This window comes from Anomaloglossus baeobatrachus, chromosome 9 (assembly GCF_048569485.1).
Source record: "Anomaloglossus baeobatrachus isolate aAnoBae1 chromosome 9, aAnoBae1.hap1, whole genome shotgun sequence".
Classification (NCBI taxonomy): Eukaryota; Metazoa; Chordata; class Amphibia; order Anura; family Aromobatidae; genus Anomaloglossus; species Anomaloglossus baeobatrachus.
The window spans coordinates 216,220,638-216,236,970 of record NC_134361.1 but is presented as its reverse complement, the minus strand read 5'-3'; the positions used below and the strand labels follow the sequence as shown (position 1 = coordinate 216,236,970).

Here is a 16,333-nt window from a genome sequence, read left to right as displayed (position 1 = left end):
GGGACAGAGTTGCCAATGTATGTAAAGCGCTGTGGAATTAATAGCGCTATATAAATGAATAAATATTATTATTACAATATGTCTTGTTTGAGAGGAGAAACCTGACGAAAAACTGCACATATCACCCGTACGGCTGCCTCCGTCACAGCTGAGGGTCTGTTACAATTGTATCCAGTCAGGAAAATTCTGTTTTCTTCTAAACTGATACATTGTAGCAAATAGATTCTCCTCGCACTCTGGATTATAGCTCTGTAAGTGGCGGCCATGGCTCCTCCGCTGTATAATTAAAGGGGCGTGGGAAGTGACGCAACCATCGCCGCTCGCATCATCTGGGAACATTTGGCGCTTTCCATTTTGATCCAATCTCCATTTAAGTGAATGGGATAAAAAAAAAAAAAGTGGGAGCTCACTGAAGGTTTCCACGTTTCCTGGGAAATGCGTTAGTTTTTGGTTTACATTTTACATGAGGAAATGGTAAAAGTAAAAAAAAAAAATCAGATGACTATCACTAATTTTGTTTCCGGGAAAAAAAATGAATGTGTGAATTAGGAGTGACTGTCTCCTGTCCGGGCGGCCGTGTTACCTGGCGTAGATCTGCCGCACAGGAGCGGGCTGAGCGCAGACACTCAGCCCCATCAGCTACAGAAGAAAAAAAAAAAAATAAATCCCATCTAGTTAGAGGACAGGGATCCCGGCTCCATCAGTGGAGTCTGATTATCACTGGGACTCAGGGCAAATGCCAGTAAAATTTAAAGGGGCGGTAGCATATTCCCCCCCACCCCTTGATTGAATACGAACTGTCAGACAGGGCAGAGCGCTGCACTCAGTGCCATCCTGTGGAATTGGTTTTCTTATAGGGACACATCACAGAAAAAAATAAATAAATAAATCCCATCTAGTTAGAGGACAGGGATCCTGGCTCCATCAGTGGGGTCTAATTCTGATCACTGGGACTCAGGGCAAATGCCAGTAAAATTTAAAGGGGCGGTAGCATATTCCCCCCCCCCCCCCCACTCCTTGATTGAATACAAACTGTGGGACAGGGCAGAGTGCTGCGCTCAGTGCCATCCTGTGGAATCGGTTTTCTTATAGGGACACATCGCAGAAAATAAATAAATCCCATCTAGTTAGAGGACAGGGATCCCAGCTCCATCAGTGGGGTCTAATTCTGATCACTGGGACTCAGGGCAAGTGCCAGTAAAATTTAAAGGGGCGGTAGCATATTCCCCCCCCCCCACTCCTTGATTGAATACTAACTGTCGGACAGGGCAGAGCGCTGCGCTCAGTGCCATCCTGTAAATCGGTTTTCATATAGGGACACATCGCAGCAGTTAGACCTTCACTTGGCTCCATTACAAACCTTGCACCGTTCGCCTCCTGCAGCCTCAGTGTTACTCTGTATTGTCGGCTGTAGATTGAGTTAACTGAGAATACATCAGTGAGCTCCTGTTCCGACATGTCACTTGTATTTTATTATGTCTTTTTCGGCTGATTTATCACATTGACATTGAATAGAAAGGAAACAAAAAGCTAAAATGGAGCAAAATGGTTAAAAAAAAATGCAAATGCAAAAATTATCTTTCACCCTAAATACATGTAGGTAAGAAAAGAAAATACAACAAGAACCTCCCAAAAGAGGAAATTGGGAAGAATCCAAAACCGTCCGCACCGTCTGTTCGCTTCTGGATAAGTCACGTGATTACCGGACCGACCTGCACTGGCCCTTTAAATCGTGACACCTGTTCCTCCAGCGCTGACGTCACTTTTTGGCGCCCAGATACATTATTCTTTTTTTTTTTTCCCGCGAAACTGACGTCAATATTCCGGGGCTCCGCCTCTTCTATTTGTGATGTCAGAGCTAAGCGTCAAGTCCCGCCTACTACGCACGCTGATTGGCTGGCGTGTACCGGCCGCGCGCAATAGCCTTTCGTTCGCTGAGTTCTATGATTGGTCAGAGCGAGTGTCGGGCCCCGCCCCTTCTGGGAGTCGCCTGGGAGCGCGGTCGGGGAGAGGCGGTGCGTGGCATCCCAGGTCTCCCTCGTGTGGCGTCGGGGAGAGCCCGGTTGGCCGATCCTCCACGTTACCGGCGAAGTGGAAGGGGCTCGTTATCCCGAAGACGTGGCGTAACCGAGGAAGGCAGCGGCGGACGAGCAGGCGAGAGCGGCGTGCGTCTGGCGGTCACTCCCTCCCCTCACACCGACCATGACTGATTTCAAGCTTGGCATCGTGCGCCTCGGCCGGGTGGCCGGTAAGGTGAGCTCCCCGGATCACGGCACCGGACGATCAGACCCCGGGTGGCGATATATCGGGGGTAATTGTCGGGCGACACGCGCCGATACGTAGGTCTCGTGTGGACACACCCTCTAGTGGGAGGGGACTCGTTAGCGCCTCCCCCTGCTCGGCGTGTAGTTACCGGTGAGTGACCACATGGGGGCGCCCGGCGCTGTCTGCAGATCTGCACGTCTACTGCGCCCTCTGGTGGTCACATCTGCTACTACATCAATGTGCTAATCTGCACCACCAGCAGGGGGCGCCGTGTCCGGGGCTGAACTGCCTGTATACATGATTACATACAGCCCCCTGTGTTCAGAGGGGGGGGTTGCAGCCTGATAACAGTGAGCAATAGCCTGCAGGGTTATTCATGAAGGCTGTCATCCTCCACAACTATAACTCCCCTCGTGTCCTCCGCCCGCTGCCGCCGTGCTGGGGGTGGTGTTAGTTTTGGGATTGTGTAAGATGTGGAGATTGTTCCCACACGCTGGGTGTGTCCGTACCTGGAACTGCCGGCGTCCCACAGACCTTTTGTCACATCCACGGCAGGAGCCTCCGACCCTCCTCACCTCTGCCGCCTGTCAGTGAATGGACCTGCCGATCTCCAGACCGATACACTGTAACAAACCCTCACACACGTGCTGGACTGTATGTAACTGTAACAAACCCTCAGCTGTGAGAACGATTTGCTTACTGCTGTTTTTTTGTTTTTTGACAGCAAGCAGAGATACTAACGAGAAGGTTATAAAATTCTTTATCACTAACCCGATGTTTCTGTGCCCCCAGATAAAGTACACGCTGATCGACGAGCAGGACATCCCCCTGGTGGACAACTATTCATTTGAAGTAAGCAGTTCTATTATAGCCGCTCTGGGTCATAGCCCACCCCTCAATAATATGGGGACCCCCTTATATATACCACCCTTCGGTAATACGGGGACCCCCTTATATAGACCTCCCCTCGGTATTATGGGGACCCCCTATTTAGACCTCTCGGTATTATGGGGACCCCCTATTTAGACCTCTCGATATTATGGAGACCCCCTGTTTAGACCGCTCCTTGGTAATATGGCGACCCCCTATTTAGACAGCCCCTTGGTAGTATGGGGACCCCCTATTTAGACAGCCCCTTGGTAGTATGGGGACCCCCTAGTTAGACAGCCCCTTGGTAGTATGGGGACCCCCTAGTTAGACAGCCCCTCGGTAGTATGGGGACCCCCTAGTTAGACAGCCCCTCGGTAGTATGGGGACCCCCTAGTTAGACAGCCCCTCGGTAGTATGGGGACCCCCTAGTTAGACAGCCCCTCGGTAGTATGGGGACCCCCTAGTTAGACAGCCCCTCGGTAGTATGGGGACCCCCTAGTTAGACAGCCCCTCGGTAGTATGGGGACCCCCTAGTTAGACAGCCCCTCGGTAGTATGGGGACCCCCTAGTTAGACAGCCCCTCGGTAGTATGGGGACCCCCTAGTTAGACAGCCCCTCGGTAGTATGGGGACCCCCTAGTTAGACAGCCCCTCGGTAGTATGGGGACCCCCTAGTTAGACAGCCCCTCGGTAGTATGGGGACCCCCTAGTTAGACAGCCCCTCGGTAGTATGGGGACCCCCTAGTTAGACAGCCCCTCGGTAGTATGGGGACCCCCTAGTTAGACAGCCCCTCGGTAGTATGGGGACCCCCTAGTTAGACAGCCCCTCGGTAGTATGGGGACCCCCTAGTTAGACAGCCCCTCGGTAGTATGGGGACCCCCTAGTTAGACTGCCCATTGGCAATACGGGGGACCCCCTTATATAGACCTCCCTCGGTGTTATAGGGGACCCCTTATATAGATCTCTCGGTGATACGGGGACCCTCTTATATAGACCTCCCTCGGGTGTTATAGGGGACCCCCTTATATAGACCTCCCTCGGTGATATAGGGGACCCTCTTATATAGACTGCCCCTCGGTAATTCTGCAGTTCACCAGCAGGGGTCGCCCCGTCATTCTGATGTTTACATGGACTACAACTCCCAACAAGTGAGTAAAGTGAGAGCTGTAGATGAGCAGCAGCCGGGACCAGACGTCAGCCACGACGCGGGGGTCCGGAGGGTAACATTCTGCTAACTTTGCCCCTCTCCCCCTTTCCAGGCTCGGATGGAGGTGGACGCTGATGGGAATGGTGCGAAGATCTTCGCTTACGCATTTGAGAAGTTCAAGGGGCGCGGGTCGGGGCGCCTGCTGCACGAGCTGCTGTGGTGAGTTCCCCCCTCCCCCGGGTATTCATCTTGGCACCATGGTTTAATAGCTGCCAGCACTTCATGTGTTAATTTCCTGCTGTCGTCATTTCTTATATCTGCTTTATTTTCAGGCAGAGGCATAAAGGAGGCATCGCCCCCGGCTTCCAGGTCCTGCACCTCAACGGCATCACTGTGGATAACCGACTGGACAATCTGCAGGTGCTTCCTTGGGGCTGGAAACCCGAGGTAGAAGAAGTGTCCAGCAAGCAGAGGTAATGATATACTCCAGAGCTGCACTCACTATTCTGCTGGTGCAGTCACTGTGTACATACATTACTGTATTATACTCCAGAGCTGCACTCACTATTCTGCTGGTGCAGTCACTGTGTACATATATTACATTACTGATCCTGAGTTGCCTCCTGTATTATACTCCAGAGCTGCACTCACTATTCTGCTGGTGCAGTCACTGTGTACATACATTACTGTATTATACTCCAGAGCTGCACTCACTATTCTGCTGGTGCAGTCACTGTGTACATATATTACATTACTGATCCTGAGTTGCCTCCTGTATTATACTCCAGAGCTGCACTCACTATTCTGCTGGTGCAGTCACTGTGTACATACATTAGATTACTGATGCTGAGTTGCCTCCTGTATTATACTCCAGAGCTGCACTCACTATTCTGCTGGGGTAGTCACTGTGTACAACCATTACATTACTGATCCTGAGTTACCTCCTGTATTATTCTCCAGAGCTGCACTCACTATTCTGCTGGTGCAGTCACTGTGTACATACATTACATTACTGATCCTGAGTTACCTCCTGTATTATTCTCCAGAGCTGCACTCACTATTCTGTTGGTGCAGTCACTGTGTACATATCGTACTTTAATCATGCTCAGTGACATGTATTATACTCCGGAGCTGCGCTCACTATTCTGCTAGTGCAGTCACTATGTACATACATTACATTACTTATCCTGTACTGATCCTGAGTTACCTCCTGTATTATACTCCAGAGCTGCACTCACTATTCTGCTGGTGCAGTCACAGTGTACATACTTTACATTACTGATCCTGAGTTACCTCCTGTATTATTCTCCAGAGCTGCACTCGCTATTCTGCTGGTGCAGTCACTGTGTACATACATTACTGTATTATACTCCAGAGCTGCACTCACTATTCTGCTGGTGCAGTCACTGTGTACATACATTAGATTACTGATCCTGAGTTGCCTCCTGTATTATACTCCAGAGCTGCACTCACTATTCTGTTGGTGCAGTCACTGTACATACATTACATTACTTATCCTGTACTGATCCTGAGTTACCTCCTGTATTATTCTCCAGAGCTGCACTCACTATTCTGCTGGTGCAGTCACTGTGTACATACATTAGATTACTGATCCTGAGTTGCCTCCTGTATTATACTCCAGAGCTGCACTCACTATTCTGCTGGGGTAGTCACTGTGTACATACATTACATTACTGATCCTGAGTTACCTCCTGTATTATTCTCCAGAGCTGCACTCATTATTCTGCTGGTGCAGTCACTGTGTACAACCATTACATTACTGATCCTGAGTTACCTCCTTGTCACAAACCACCGGGGGGGTCACTCAGAAATCCCCCGCGCTGGCTACCAGTACGTCACAATCGGGGGGTAACAAGTGGGGGTCACCCCTCCTTTATACCTCCCGACCGACAGACAGACAGAGCACGTGACGCGCTCTCTAGCGCCCCTCTTATAGTCAGGCCAATTATGGAATTGCCCGACAATAAGCAAGGAGGCCGCTATACTACTTATGCCGATTATTGAAGGGTCCCCGGTGAGAGTAAGGTATATATTCCCCCGACCTCCGCGGGCGGAATATATAAAATCTCCCCGAATCTCACTGGCCTCCCCACAATAATCCTTGGCACAACTCGCTGCCACCAACCGATTTACGGTAACTATTAGCCGAACACACAGACGTGGGATTCAAGATCGAGATAACAGAACAGCCCAAGATTAATTATATAATTTAATCAGCCTAAAGCACACTAGAAACTACAATATATACAATAGGGAATCTACAGAATATACATATGTCAGAGTACAGTTACAATCAAAGCATGGGTTACAAACAGGCATACACAGTTCCAGCAGTTACCTTGTTGCGTCTGGCCACAGGGGGGCGCTGTACCCAGGTTTCTAGGATCCTTCCCACAGATGTTTCCTACACGTGCCCCCAGCGAAAAGAACACTGGAAAATGGCCGAAGTAGGGTTATCAACCTGGGCAAATCCAGGTCCCCTCCTACCTTAGTGACCTCAGAGGGAGCACTGCTCCACCCCTGGCTTGAGTTATGGACAATCCACAACATGGAATATGGGCCATAACTTTGCCTGGGAGCGTCGTAGGCGGACGCCAATGCTCTCATTGTGACAGTTATGAATTTAGCTACAGAACGAGGGGACTCATGACCTGTCTGCCAGTTCCCCATTGGCTGATATCACGCCTGGGGCATTTCCCAATGTCCTGCTCCCATAAAAAGGGTGTGCCAGCATCGTCCGCATGCGGAGACACCATTTTTATGGTTGCCATATTTATCGGAAATATGGCTTGCGAGATATGAACCATTTTTTACTGGAGTCGTTCTGTCTGGCTATTTCCATAGCCTTGCTAACTAGCTAGCAGCCCCCACTACAGGGTCACGGCAGGGAGTCATCCTGTGTCCATTGTCCCCAAGCCACCTAATTTCCATATCACAGGACATGGCCATGGAGGTGTAAGTGGAACACTGAGAACAAGAAGGGAGGGGGCACTGCCAGGGAGTGATGAGGGATTATGACTGGAGTCATAATTCATCTTCATATCCCGGGATTTGCCTCACACCTCCCCCCTTTTGAGGGCGCTAGGGGGCAGCACACTCCGGTGTTCCCCCGTGCGCCCGTCCGCGACCTCTCCTTGTCGGGACAGCCCGTCTGCGTTACCGTGGTCACGGCCCCTTTTGTGGCGAATGGTGAAGTTGTATTGCTGGAGCGCAAGGCTCCATCGCAACAATCGCCCATTCGTCCCAGAGACGGTGTGCAACCAGCTGAGGGGATTGTGGTCCGTCTCCACGATGAAGTGGCGCCCGTATAGATAGGGTTGCAGACGCTGCAGGGCCCACACTATGGCCAGGCACTCCTTCTCCATCGTGGAATAGGCAACTTCCCTTGGTAACAGCTTCCTGCTCAGGTACAAGACTGGGTGCTCTTGGCTCGCAGAGTCCACCTGGCTGAGCACCGCACCGAGGCCGAAGTCACTGGCGTCGGTCTGTACTACAAACGGCCGCGTGAAGTCGGCTGCCTGTAGCACGGGCGGGCTGGACAGGGCGTCCTTTAGGGCCCGGAAGGCTGTCTCGCAGTCCATTGTCCAATCGACTGCAGAGGGCAGCTTCTTCTTGGTGAGGTCCGTCAAGGGCTTTGCCAGGCTACTATAGCATGGAACAAACCTCCTATAGTACCCAGCGGTCCCCAAGAAGGACATCACCTGCTTCTTGGTCCTGGGGGTGGGCCAGGATGCGATGGCTTCCACTTTCTCAGGCTCGGGCTTCAGTGTTCTCCCACCTACCCGGTGACCGAGGTACTGGACCTCGCTCATGGCCAGCTGACACTTTCCCGGCTTGATGGTCAAACCTGCCCGGTGGATCCGCCTGAGCACCTGTGCTAGATGCTCTAGGTGGTCCTCCCAGGTGGGACTGAAGACGGCAATGTCATCCAGGTACGCGGCCGCGTACCCTTCAAGTCCCTTGAGCAGGGTGTTGACCATCCGCTGGAAAGTGGCAGGGGCATTCCTCATCCCGAATGGCATCACCGTGGACTCGTACAGTCCAAATGGGGTAATAAAGGCAGAGCGTTCCCTGGCCTTGCGAGTCAGGGGGATCTGCCAATATCCCCGGCTCAGATCCATGATGGTCAGGTACTGAGCCCCGGCCAACTGATCGAGCAGGTCATCGATGCGTGGCATTGGGTACGCATCGGCGACCGTGACCGCATTGAGCCCCCTGTAGTCCACGCAGAACCGAGTGGTTCGGTCCTTCTTAGGGACGAGGACTACAGGCGAGGCCCAAGCGCTGTTGGATGCCTGGATCACCCCCAGCTTCAGCATCTCGTCAATCTCCTGGCGCATGTGTTGCTGCACCTCCAGGGAGACCCGATATGCTGAACGCCGGATCGGGGGATGATCCCCAGTGTCCACGTGATGGACAGCCAAGTCAGTCCTTCCGGGCTGGTTGGTAAACAACCCCCGGAAGGGGAGGAGGGTGGCCCACAGCTGGGACCGTTGGTCTTCCAAGAGCTGGTGGCCAACCTCCACATCCTCAATGGATCCGCCTGCCCTAACCTGGGCTAGCATATCCAAGAGGGTTTCCGCTTCTCCCTCCTCGGGCAGGTTGCACACGGGGAGCGCACATGCCTCCCGCTCATGATGTGCCTTCATCATGTTCACATGGAAGGGCTTCCGCCTTCCACGGGCAGGGTCCAGGGTGACCAGGTACGTCACAGGGTTGAGCTGCTGGTACACGAGGTATGGGCCTTCCCAGGCTGCCTGAAGCTTGTCCTGTGGTACGGGGACCAGTACCCACACCTTTTGACCCACTTGGTAGGTCCTCTCACAAGCGTTCTGGTCGTACCAACGCTTCTGATCGGCCTGGGCTTGAGCCATATTGTCGTGTACCAGTTGCGTCAAGGCCTGCATTTTGTCCCGGAAGCGCATGACATACTCGATAACCGACACTCCAGGGGTGGCCAAATCCCCTTCCCAAGCCTCTTTCACCAGAGCCAGGGGGCCCCGCACACGTCGCCCGTACAGGAGCTCAAACGGTGAGAATCCTGTTGAGGCCTGTGGAACCTCCCGGTAAGCAAATAACAGGTGTGGGAGATACCGCTCCCAGTCACGCCCATGGGAGTCGACCAACATCTTAAGTATCTGCTTTAAGGTGCCATTGAACCGCTCGCACAGGCCATTAGTCTGTGGATGGTACGGGCTGGCCACCAGATGTCGCACCTGGACTTGCTTACAGAGGGCCTCCATCAGCTGGGACATGAATTGGGTCCCCCGGTCAGTGAGCATTTCCTGGGGAAAACCCACTCGGGAGAAAATCTCCAGCAATGCGGTGGCCACCTTGTCAGCCCGAATGGACGACAAGGCCACTGCTTCTGGGTACCGGGTGGCATAGTCCACTACCGTCAGTATGAAGCGTTTCCCGGAGCTGCTGGGGATGGCCAGCGGGCCGACCAGATCCACAGCCACCCTCCTGAAAGGCTCATCGATGATTGGCAGAGATACCAGTGGGGCTTTGGGGCGTGGCCCCGCCTTCCCCACTCTCTGACAGGTTTCACACGAACGGCAGTAGGCAGCCACATCGGCCCCCATTTTTGGCCAGTAGAAATGCTGGTTTAACCTGGCCTTGGTCTTAGCGATCCCTAGGTGTCCGGCCATCGGAATCTCATGTGCGATCCGCAACAACTCCGTCCGGAACGGATAGGGTACCACCAACTGTCGGTCCCTGGGCCACGCCTCCGGTGAACCCTGCTGGACCGTGGCCCGGTACAGCCGTCCTTGGTCCCAGACCACTCGCTCCGGGTCCGAGTCCGAGGGAGGCTGTGCCGCCTGCTCCTTAAGAGCTTTCAGGCTGTCGTCAGCTTCTAACGCTGCCTGAAACCCCTGACTAGATGTGGCCAGAATCGACGAGACTGTCACATCTTCGGTCAGTACCCCGGGACCTGTGTCCTGGCCTCCACCTGACTCGGCTGCCACTGGGTCAGAAGGGGAAGAGCTATCGGACCTCTGGGAGGCCCCTTGGCTTCCAGCACTCCCACTGCGGGTGACAGCGGCCACAGCCGCTGCGACCGTGGGTCGTGCCTGCTCCTCCTCCGTTCCTGACCAAGTCGCCGGTTCAGGCAGACCTACCTGGCTTCCTGACACCCCGGTTGTGGGGGAACCATGCACCGAGATCTTACCTGGGAGCACTTCCGCTCCTGGACCGGCCCCAATCTCACCTGCCTGTTCCCCTCCTGCAGCAACAGAACCCCGCTGTGAAATCTCTGGGGACCCCACATTTGCTGTGGTAGCCCCCACCCCACACACTGGTCCTCCCCCTGCAGCACCCTGCTCTCTGCTTATCCCTGCAGAGGGCAACAGATCCCAGCTCACAGGCTGGTTACTTGTAGAGGCATTGCCACACCTTTCTCTGAACCCCTCCCCTGTCACAGCTGCAGCTGAGTGTGTGTCTATGGTGTCTATGCAAGCAGAAATATCAGAGTTCACTCCCTCCTCCCTTACATCATTCATAGATAACACATTAACATTGTTAGGAGTCATGTCAGTACGGGCTGAAGGTTCAGCCCTTGGGGGGGGCCCAAACTGGGAGGTTATCTGCCCCAAATCTGTCCCAAGTAGCACGTTTGCAGGGATCCGATCAGTTACCCCCACCTCCCTCACCCCCCGCCCTGCGCCCCAGTCCACATAAATGTCAGCAACAGGCAGCGCCGGGTCAGTGCCTCCAATCCCGGAGACAGCGAGGGTTTTTCCAGGGATCAAGTCTTGGGGGGACACCATCTCAGGCCGCACCAGAGTCACCTCCGAGGCGCTGTCTCGCAGTCCTATGGTCACAGACCGGCCGACGGTGACAGGTTGGAAGCTGTCCAGGGACCTACCACCACCCCCACCCACACAATACACCTTGGGCGGCCCTTGGGACGGGGACGGAGCCGGGGCCTTGGGACGCTGAGGGCACATGGCCTTGAAGTGTCCAGGTAGGTTGCACTGGTGGCACCGTCTTGGTTCCGCCACGGGCCTGGAGAGGGGAGTTGAGGGGGACACCCCCTGCAGTCTAGGGGCAGGTGGGGCAGTCGCAGAATTCATCTTACCCCCTCTCCAGGTGCTGCTGGTGGCCGCTCTCCTGGCCTCAGGGGCCCGGTTGTTGGTGTAGTCATCGGCAAGGGCAGCTGTAGCCGTGGACCCCTTTGGCTTCTGGTCTCGGATGAACTGGCGGAGATCCTCAGGGCAGTTCCACAAGAGTTGCTCCGTGATGAACAAGTCCAGGATCTCCGGTCCGGTGGAAAGCTGCAGGCCTTGGGTCCAGTGGTCGGCAGCTCGGGCAAGTGCCCGCCGGTGGTCAGCCCAGGAGTCCTTTGGTCCCTTCTGTAGGCTCCGGAACTTCTTGCGGTAGGACTCTGGAGTGAGGTTGTACTGTTGGATCAGGGCCCGCTTGATGGTGTCGTAGCCCTGATCTGCCTCAGCAGGCAAGTCCCCAAGGATATCCAGGGCCTTACCCCTTAAACGGGGGGTCAGGTATTTGGCCCACTGGTCCTTGTCCAGATGGTGCTGCAAGCAAGTCCGTTCAAAAGCAGTCAAGAAAGAGTCCAAGTCTCCATCCTTCTCCAGCACTGGGAAGTCCTCAACACGGACCTTTGGAAGTTTGGTGTCTCGAAGGTCACATGTGGCTGATGAGGGCCGGAGCTGAGCTAGCTGCAGCTGGTAGTCACGGTCTGCCTGTCGCTCTCGCTCTTCACGCGCTGCCTGCCGCTCTCGCTCCGCAGCCTCACGCTCTGCGTGCCGCTCCGCAGCCTCAGCGTCACGCGCTGCCTGCTGCTCTGCCCTGCGCTCTGCCAGGAGTTCCTTGTAGCCCTTCTGGTCTCCAGCCTGGAGAAGGGCCATAGCCATTTGAAGAAGGCTATCCGAGCCTCCCAGGCTCGGTGGAATGGCACGTGGTGATCTGCGGCACGCTGCAGAGCTAGGCGATTCACTGTCCCTTTCAGAGCGGAGGGCTGGCATCTGGCTCGTTGAGGAACCTTGGGTGAGCTCCTCCTCATCTTGTCCAGCAGTGCCAGGTTGCGCAATGTCCTCGGCAGAACGGTTTTCTGGCGTCGAGCTCCTGGAGGACTCGCGGGCAACCTCCCCATTGCTGTCCACAGCGCCGTCCTCCCTCTCTTCGGCTCCTGCCTTAGCATTGGCCAGTTGCATAGCTCTGCTCCTGGTGCCATCAGCCATTCTTGCAGACTTTTGGTCACTGACACAGAACTGACACCTGATGCCTCCACACACCTTACAGCATCTGCACTCTGACACTCTAGTGTTGAGCTAGTCTGAAGACCCCAGCAGCCACAGCTGCTGCAGGCAGTCTTTAGTGTCTGGGAGTATGGGTCTCACACTCACACACACTATTATCTCGATCCCACCGCTATGCCACCAATATGTCACAAACCACCGGGGGGGTCACTCAGAAATCCCCCGCGCTGGCTACCAGTACGTCACAATCGGGGGGTAACAAGTGGGGGTCACCCCTCCTTTATACCTCCCGACCGACAGACAGACAGAGCACGTGACGCGCTCTCTAGCGCCCCTCTTATAGTCAGGCCAATTATGGAATTGCCCGACAATAAGCAAGGAGGCCGCTATACTACTTATGCCGATTATTGAAGGGTCCCCGGTGAGAGTAGGGTATATATTCCCCCGACCTCCGCGGGCGGAATATATAAAATCTCCCCGAATCTCACTGGCCTCCCCACAATAATCCTTGGCACAACTCGCTGCCACCAACCGCTTCACGGTAACTATTAGCCGAACACACAGACGTGGGATTCAAGATCGAGATAACAGAACAGCCCAAGATTAATTATATAATTTAATCAGCCTAAAGCACACTAGAAACTACAATATATACAATAGGGAATCTACAGAATATACATATGTCAGAGTACAGTTACAATCAAAGCATGGGTTACAAACAGGCATACACAGTTCCAGCAGTTACCTTGTTGCGTCTGGCCACAGGGGGGCGCTGTACCCAGGTTTCTAGGATCCTTCCCACAGATGTTTCCTACACGTGCCCCCAGCGAAAAGAACACTGGAAAATGGCCGAAGTAGGGTTATCAACCTGGGCAAATCCAGGTCCCCTCCTACCTTAGTGACCTCAGAGGGAGCACTGCTCCACCCCTGGCTTGAGTTATGGACAATCCACAACATGGAATATGGGCCATAACTTTGCCTGGGAGCGTCGTAGGCGGACGCCAATGCTCTCATTGTGACAGTTATGAATTTAGCTACAGAACGAGGGGACTCATGACCTGTCTGCCAGTTCCCCATTGGCTGATATCACGCCTGGGGCATTTCCCAATGTCCTGCTCCCATAAAAAGGGTGTGCCAGCATCGTCCGCATGCGGAGACACCATTTTTATGGTTGCCATATTTATCGGAAATATGGCTTGCGAGATATGAACCATTTTTTACTGGAGTCGTTCTGTCTGGCTATTTCCATAGCCTTGCTAACTAGCTAGCAGCCCCCACTACAGGGTCACGGCAGGGAGTCATCCTGTGTCCATTGTCCCCAAGCCACCTAATTTCCATATCACAGGACATGGCCATGGAGGTGTAAGTGGAACACTGAGAACAAGAAGGGAGGGGGCACTGCCAGGGAGTGATGAGGGATTATGACTGGAGTCATAATTCATCTTCATATCCCGGGATTTGCCTCACACTCCTGTATTATTCTCCAGAGCTGCACTCACTATTCTGTTGGTGCAGTCACTGTACATACATTACATTACTTATCCTGTACTGATCCTGAGTTACCTCCTGTATTATTCTCCAGAGCTGCACTCGCTATTTTGCTGGGGCAGTCACTGTGTACATACAGAATGTAACTCAGGATCATTAATGTAATGTATTATACTCCAGAGCTGCGCTCACTATTCTGCTGGTGCAGTCACTGTGTACATTACTGATCCTGAGTTACCTCCTGTATTATACTCCAGAGCTGCACTCACTATTCTGCTGGTGCAGTCACTGTGTACATACATTACATTACTGATCCTGAGTTACCTCCTGTATTATACTCCAGAGCTGCACTCACTATTCTGCTGGTGCAGTCACTGTGTACATACATTACATTACTGATCCTGAGTTACCTCCTGTATTATACTCCAGAGCTGCAATCACTATTCTGTTGATGCAGCCACTGTGTAGACACATTATTGAGTGACATGTATTTTACTCCAGAGCTGCGCTCACTCTAGCTGTGTGCCCCTCTTCCTCCGCAGGGAGCAGTCCCTCTATTGGCTGGCCATACAGCAGCTCCCCACTGACCCCATTGAAGACTTGTTCCCGCTGCTGAACGTCACCCGCTGCTACAACGCCAACGGAGAAGTCGTCCGGGAAGAGGAGAATTCCTGCACCTACTACGAATGTCACTACCCGCCATGTACAATGATGGAGAAACAGGTGCGTGCCAGACTCCGGGGATGCTGGGGGTCCATGGAGGGCTGATGGGGTGTCCTGGGGAGACCTTCAGGGGGGCCGGGATGTGGTGACCTCGTGAGGCCTGTATTGTGCTGTGTTCCCCTGCTAATTGCACAAACAGCGCCCCCCCTTTGCAGATGGCCACTCCTGGTATTGCAGCACAATCCTATTTAAAGGGATATTCCCGTTTTGTAAAATAATGGTTAAAATTTGTCCTCGGAGCCATAAATCAATGTATTTTTTTGTTTCTTTGCAGTTACGTGAATTTAATATTTGCGGCAGATGCCAACTAGCGAGATACTGTGGTACGCAGTGCCAACAGAAAGACTGGCCGGCGCACAAAAAGCACTGCTCGGAGAAGATCCGGATCATGCACTGCGAGCCGGACCCGGAGCGGTGACTCGCCGCCGCCGCTGATCCTCTTCGCTGTACTCGCTCCATTACTGTTGGACATGGAGGCCGGGATGTTGTGTCTTTTTTGCACACGTGCGAGTGACTGGGCGCGGACGCCAGAGGCACGGACGATGGATCCTGTGAGGCTTGAGAGGACGGAGGCTGCACCGCCGCCTGGACTCCTGCGGGAGCCTCCGCTCCAGTATTGGGGGGCCGCCGCTCCGGCCGGGGGGGGGGGCTTGTAATTTATGTTGTTTGTATAGTTTTCTGTACAGTTCTTATGTCCTTTTATAATGTTTCAGGCTCTCGGATTCGCCTTTTTGTTTTGGTTTTTTTTTTGTGCCCATTTTTTCTTTTCTTTTTTGTTTTTTTGTTTTTGTTTTTTTTACACCAGCTCTCGGGGAATGAGGCACAAACCATCTGATGCATAAAGTCCGGTCAACGGGATCTGAAGTATTATGCATGTAAAATAAAAGAGAAGTAGATGGGAGGCGGCTGGTGTGGTGCTTTGGGGGGTGATGGGGGCTGAGGGGTCCAGGATCGGCCCCTCGGATGGATTAGTGAGGTTCCCACTGATCTCTGGGATCGATCCTTTGGATGGGTTAGTGTGGACCCCACCGATCTCCAGGGACGGCTCCTCCGATGGGTTAGTGAGGACCCCACCGATCTCCGGGGTCGGCCCCTCCGATGGGTTAGTGAGGACCCCACGATCTCCAGGATCGGCTCCTCGGATGGGTTAGTGAGGACCCCACCGATCTCCAGGATCGGCCCCTCTGATGGGTTAGTGAGGACCCCACTGATCTCCAGGATATGCCCCTCGGATGGGTTAGTGAGGACCCCACCGATCTCCAGGATCGGCCCCTCGGATGGGTTAGTGAGGACCCCACGATCTCCAGGATCGGCCCCTCGGATGGGTTAGTGAGGACCCCACCGATCTCCAGGATCGGCCCCTCCGATGGGTTAGTGAGGACCCCACGATCTCCGGGATCGGCCCCCTCGGATGGGTTAGTGAGGACCCCACGAATCTCCAAGATCGGCTCCTCCGATGGGTTAGTGAGGACCCCACCGATCTCCAGGGTCGGCCCCTCTGATGGGTTAGTGAGGTTCCCACTGATCTCCAGCATCAGCCCCTCCAATGGGTTAGTGAGGACCCCACCCATCTCCAGGATCGGCTCCTCCGATGGGT

At 53.8% G+C, this 16,333-nt stretch overlaps 1 protein-coding gene across 2 annotated transcripts; it reads left to right on the top strand.

The window, feature by feature from the left end:
* Positions 1-1,965: 1,965 nt before the first annotated feature.
* Positions 1,966-15,637, top strand: ZMYND19 (zinc finger MYND-type containing 19). 2 transcript variants are annotated; one of them, XM_075322953.1, is made up of 6 exons: positions 1,966-2,253; positions 3,058-3,117; positions 4,395-4,501; positions 4,615-4,755; positions 14,556-14,736; positions 15,011-15,637. In XM_075322953.1, exons 1-6 carry the CDS (start codon positions 2,203-2,205, stop codon positions 15,152-15,154), a joined length of 684 nt encoding a protein of 227 aa, XP_075179068.1. In that variant the 5' UTR covers positions 1,966-2,202; the 3' UTR covers positions 15,155-15,637. The 2 variants fall into 2 exon arrangements, with proteins under 2 accessions (XP_075179068.1, XP_075179066.1); XM_075322951.1 differs by lacking the exon at positions 1,966-2,253 and adding an exon at positions 2,824-2,919.
* The last annotated feature ends 696 nt before the right edge of the window (positions 15,638-16,333 follow it).

Coding starts and splice junctions, on each gene's coding strand:
- ZMYND19 (XM_075322951.1), top strand. CDS start 2,860: ATGGACCTGCCGATCTCCAGACCGATACACTGTAACAAACCCTCACAC. Junction 4,756..14,555: donor GAAGTGTCCAGCAAGCAGAG/GTAATGATATAC, acceptor CTTCCTCCGCAG/GGAGCAGTCCCTCTATTGGC. Junction 14,737..15,010: donor GTACAATGATGGAGAAACAG/GTGCGTGCCAGA, acceptor GTTTCTTTGCAG/TTACGTGAATTTAATATTTG.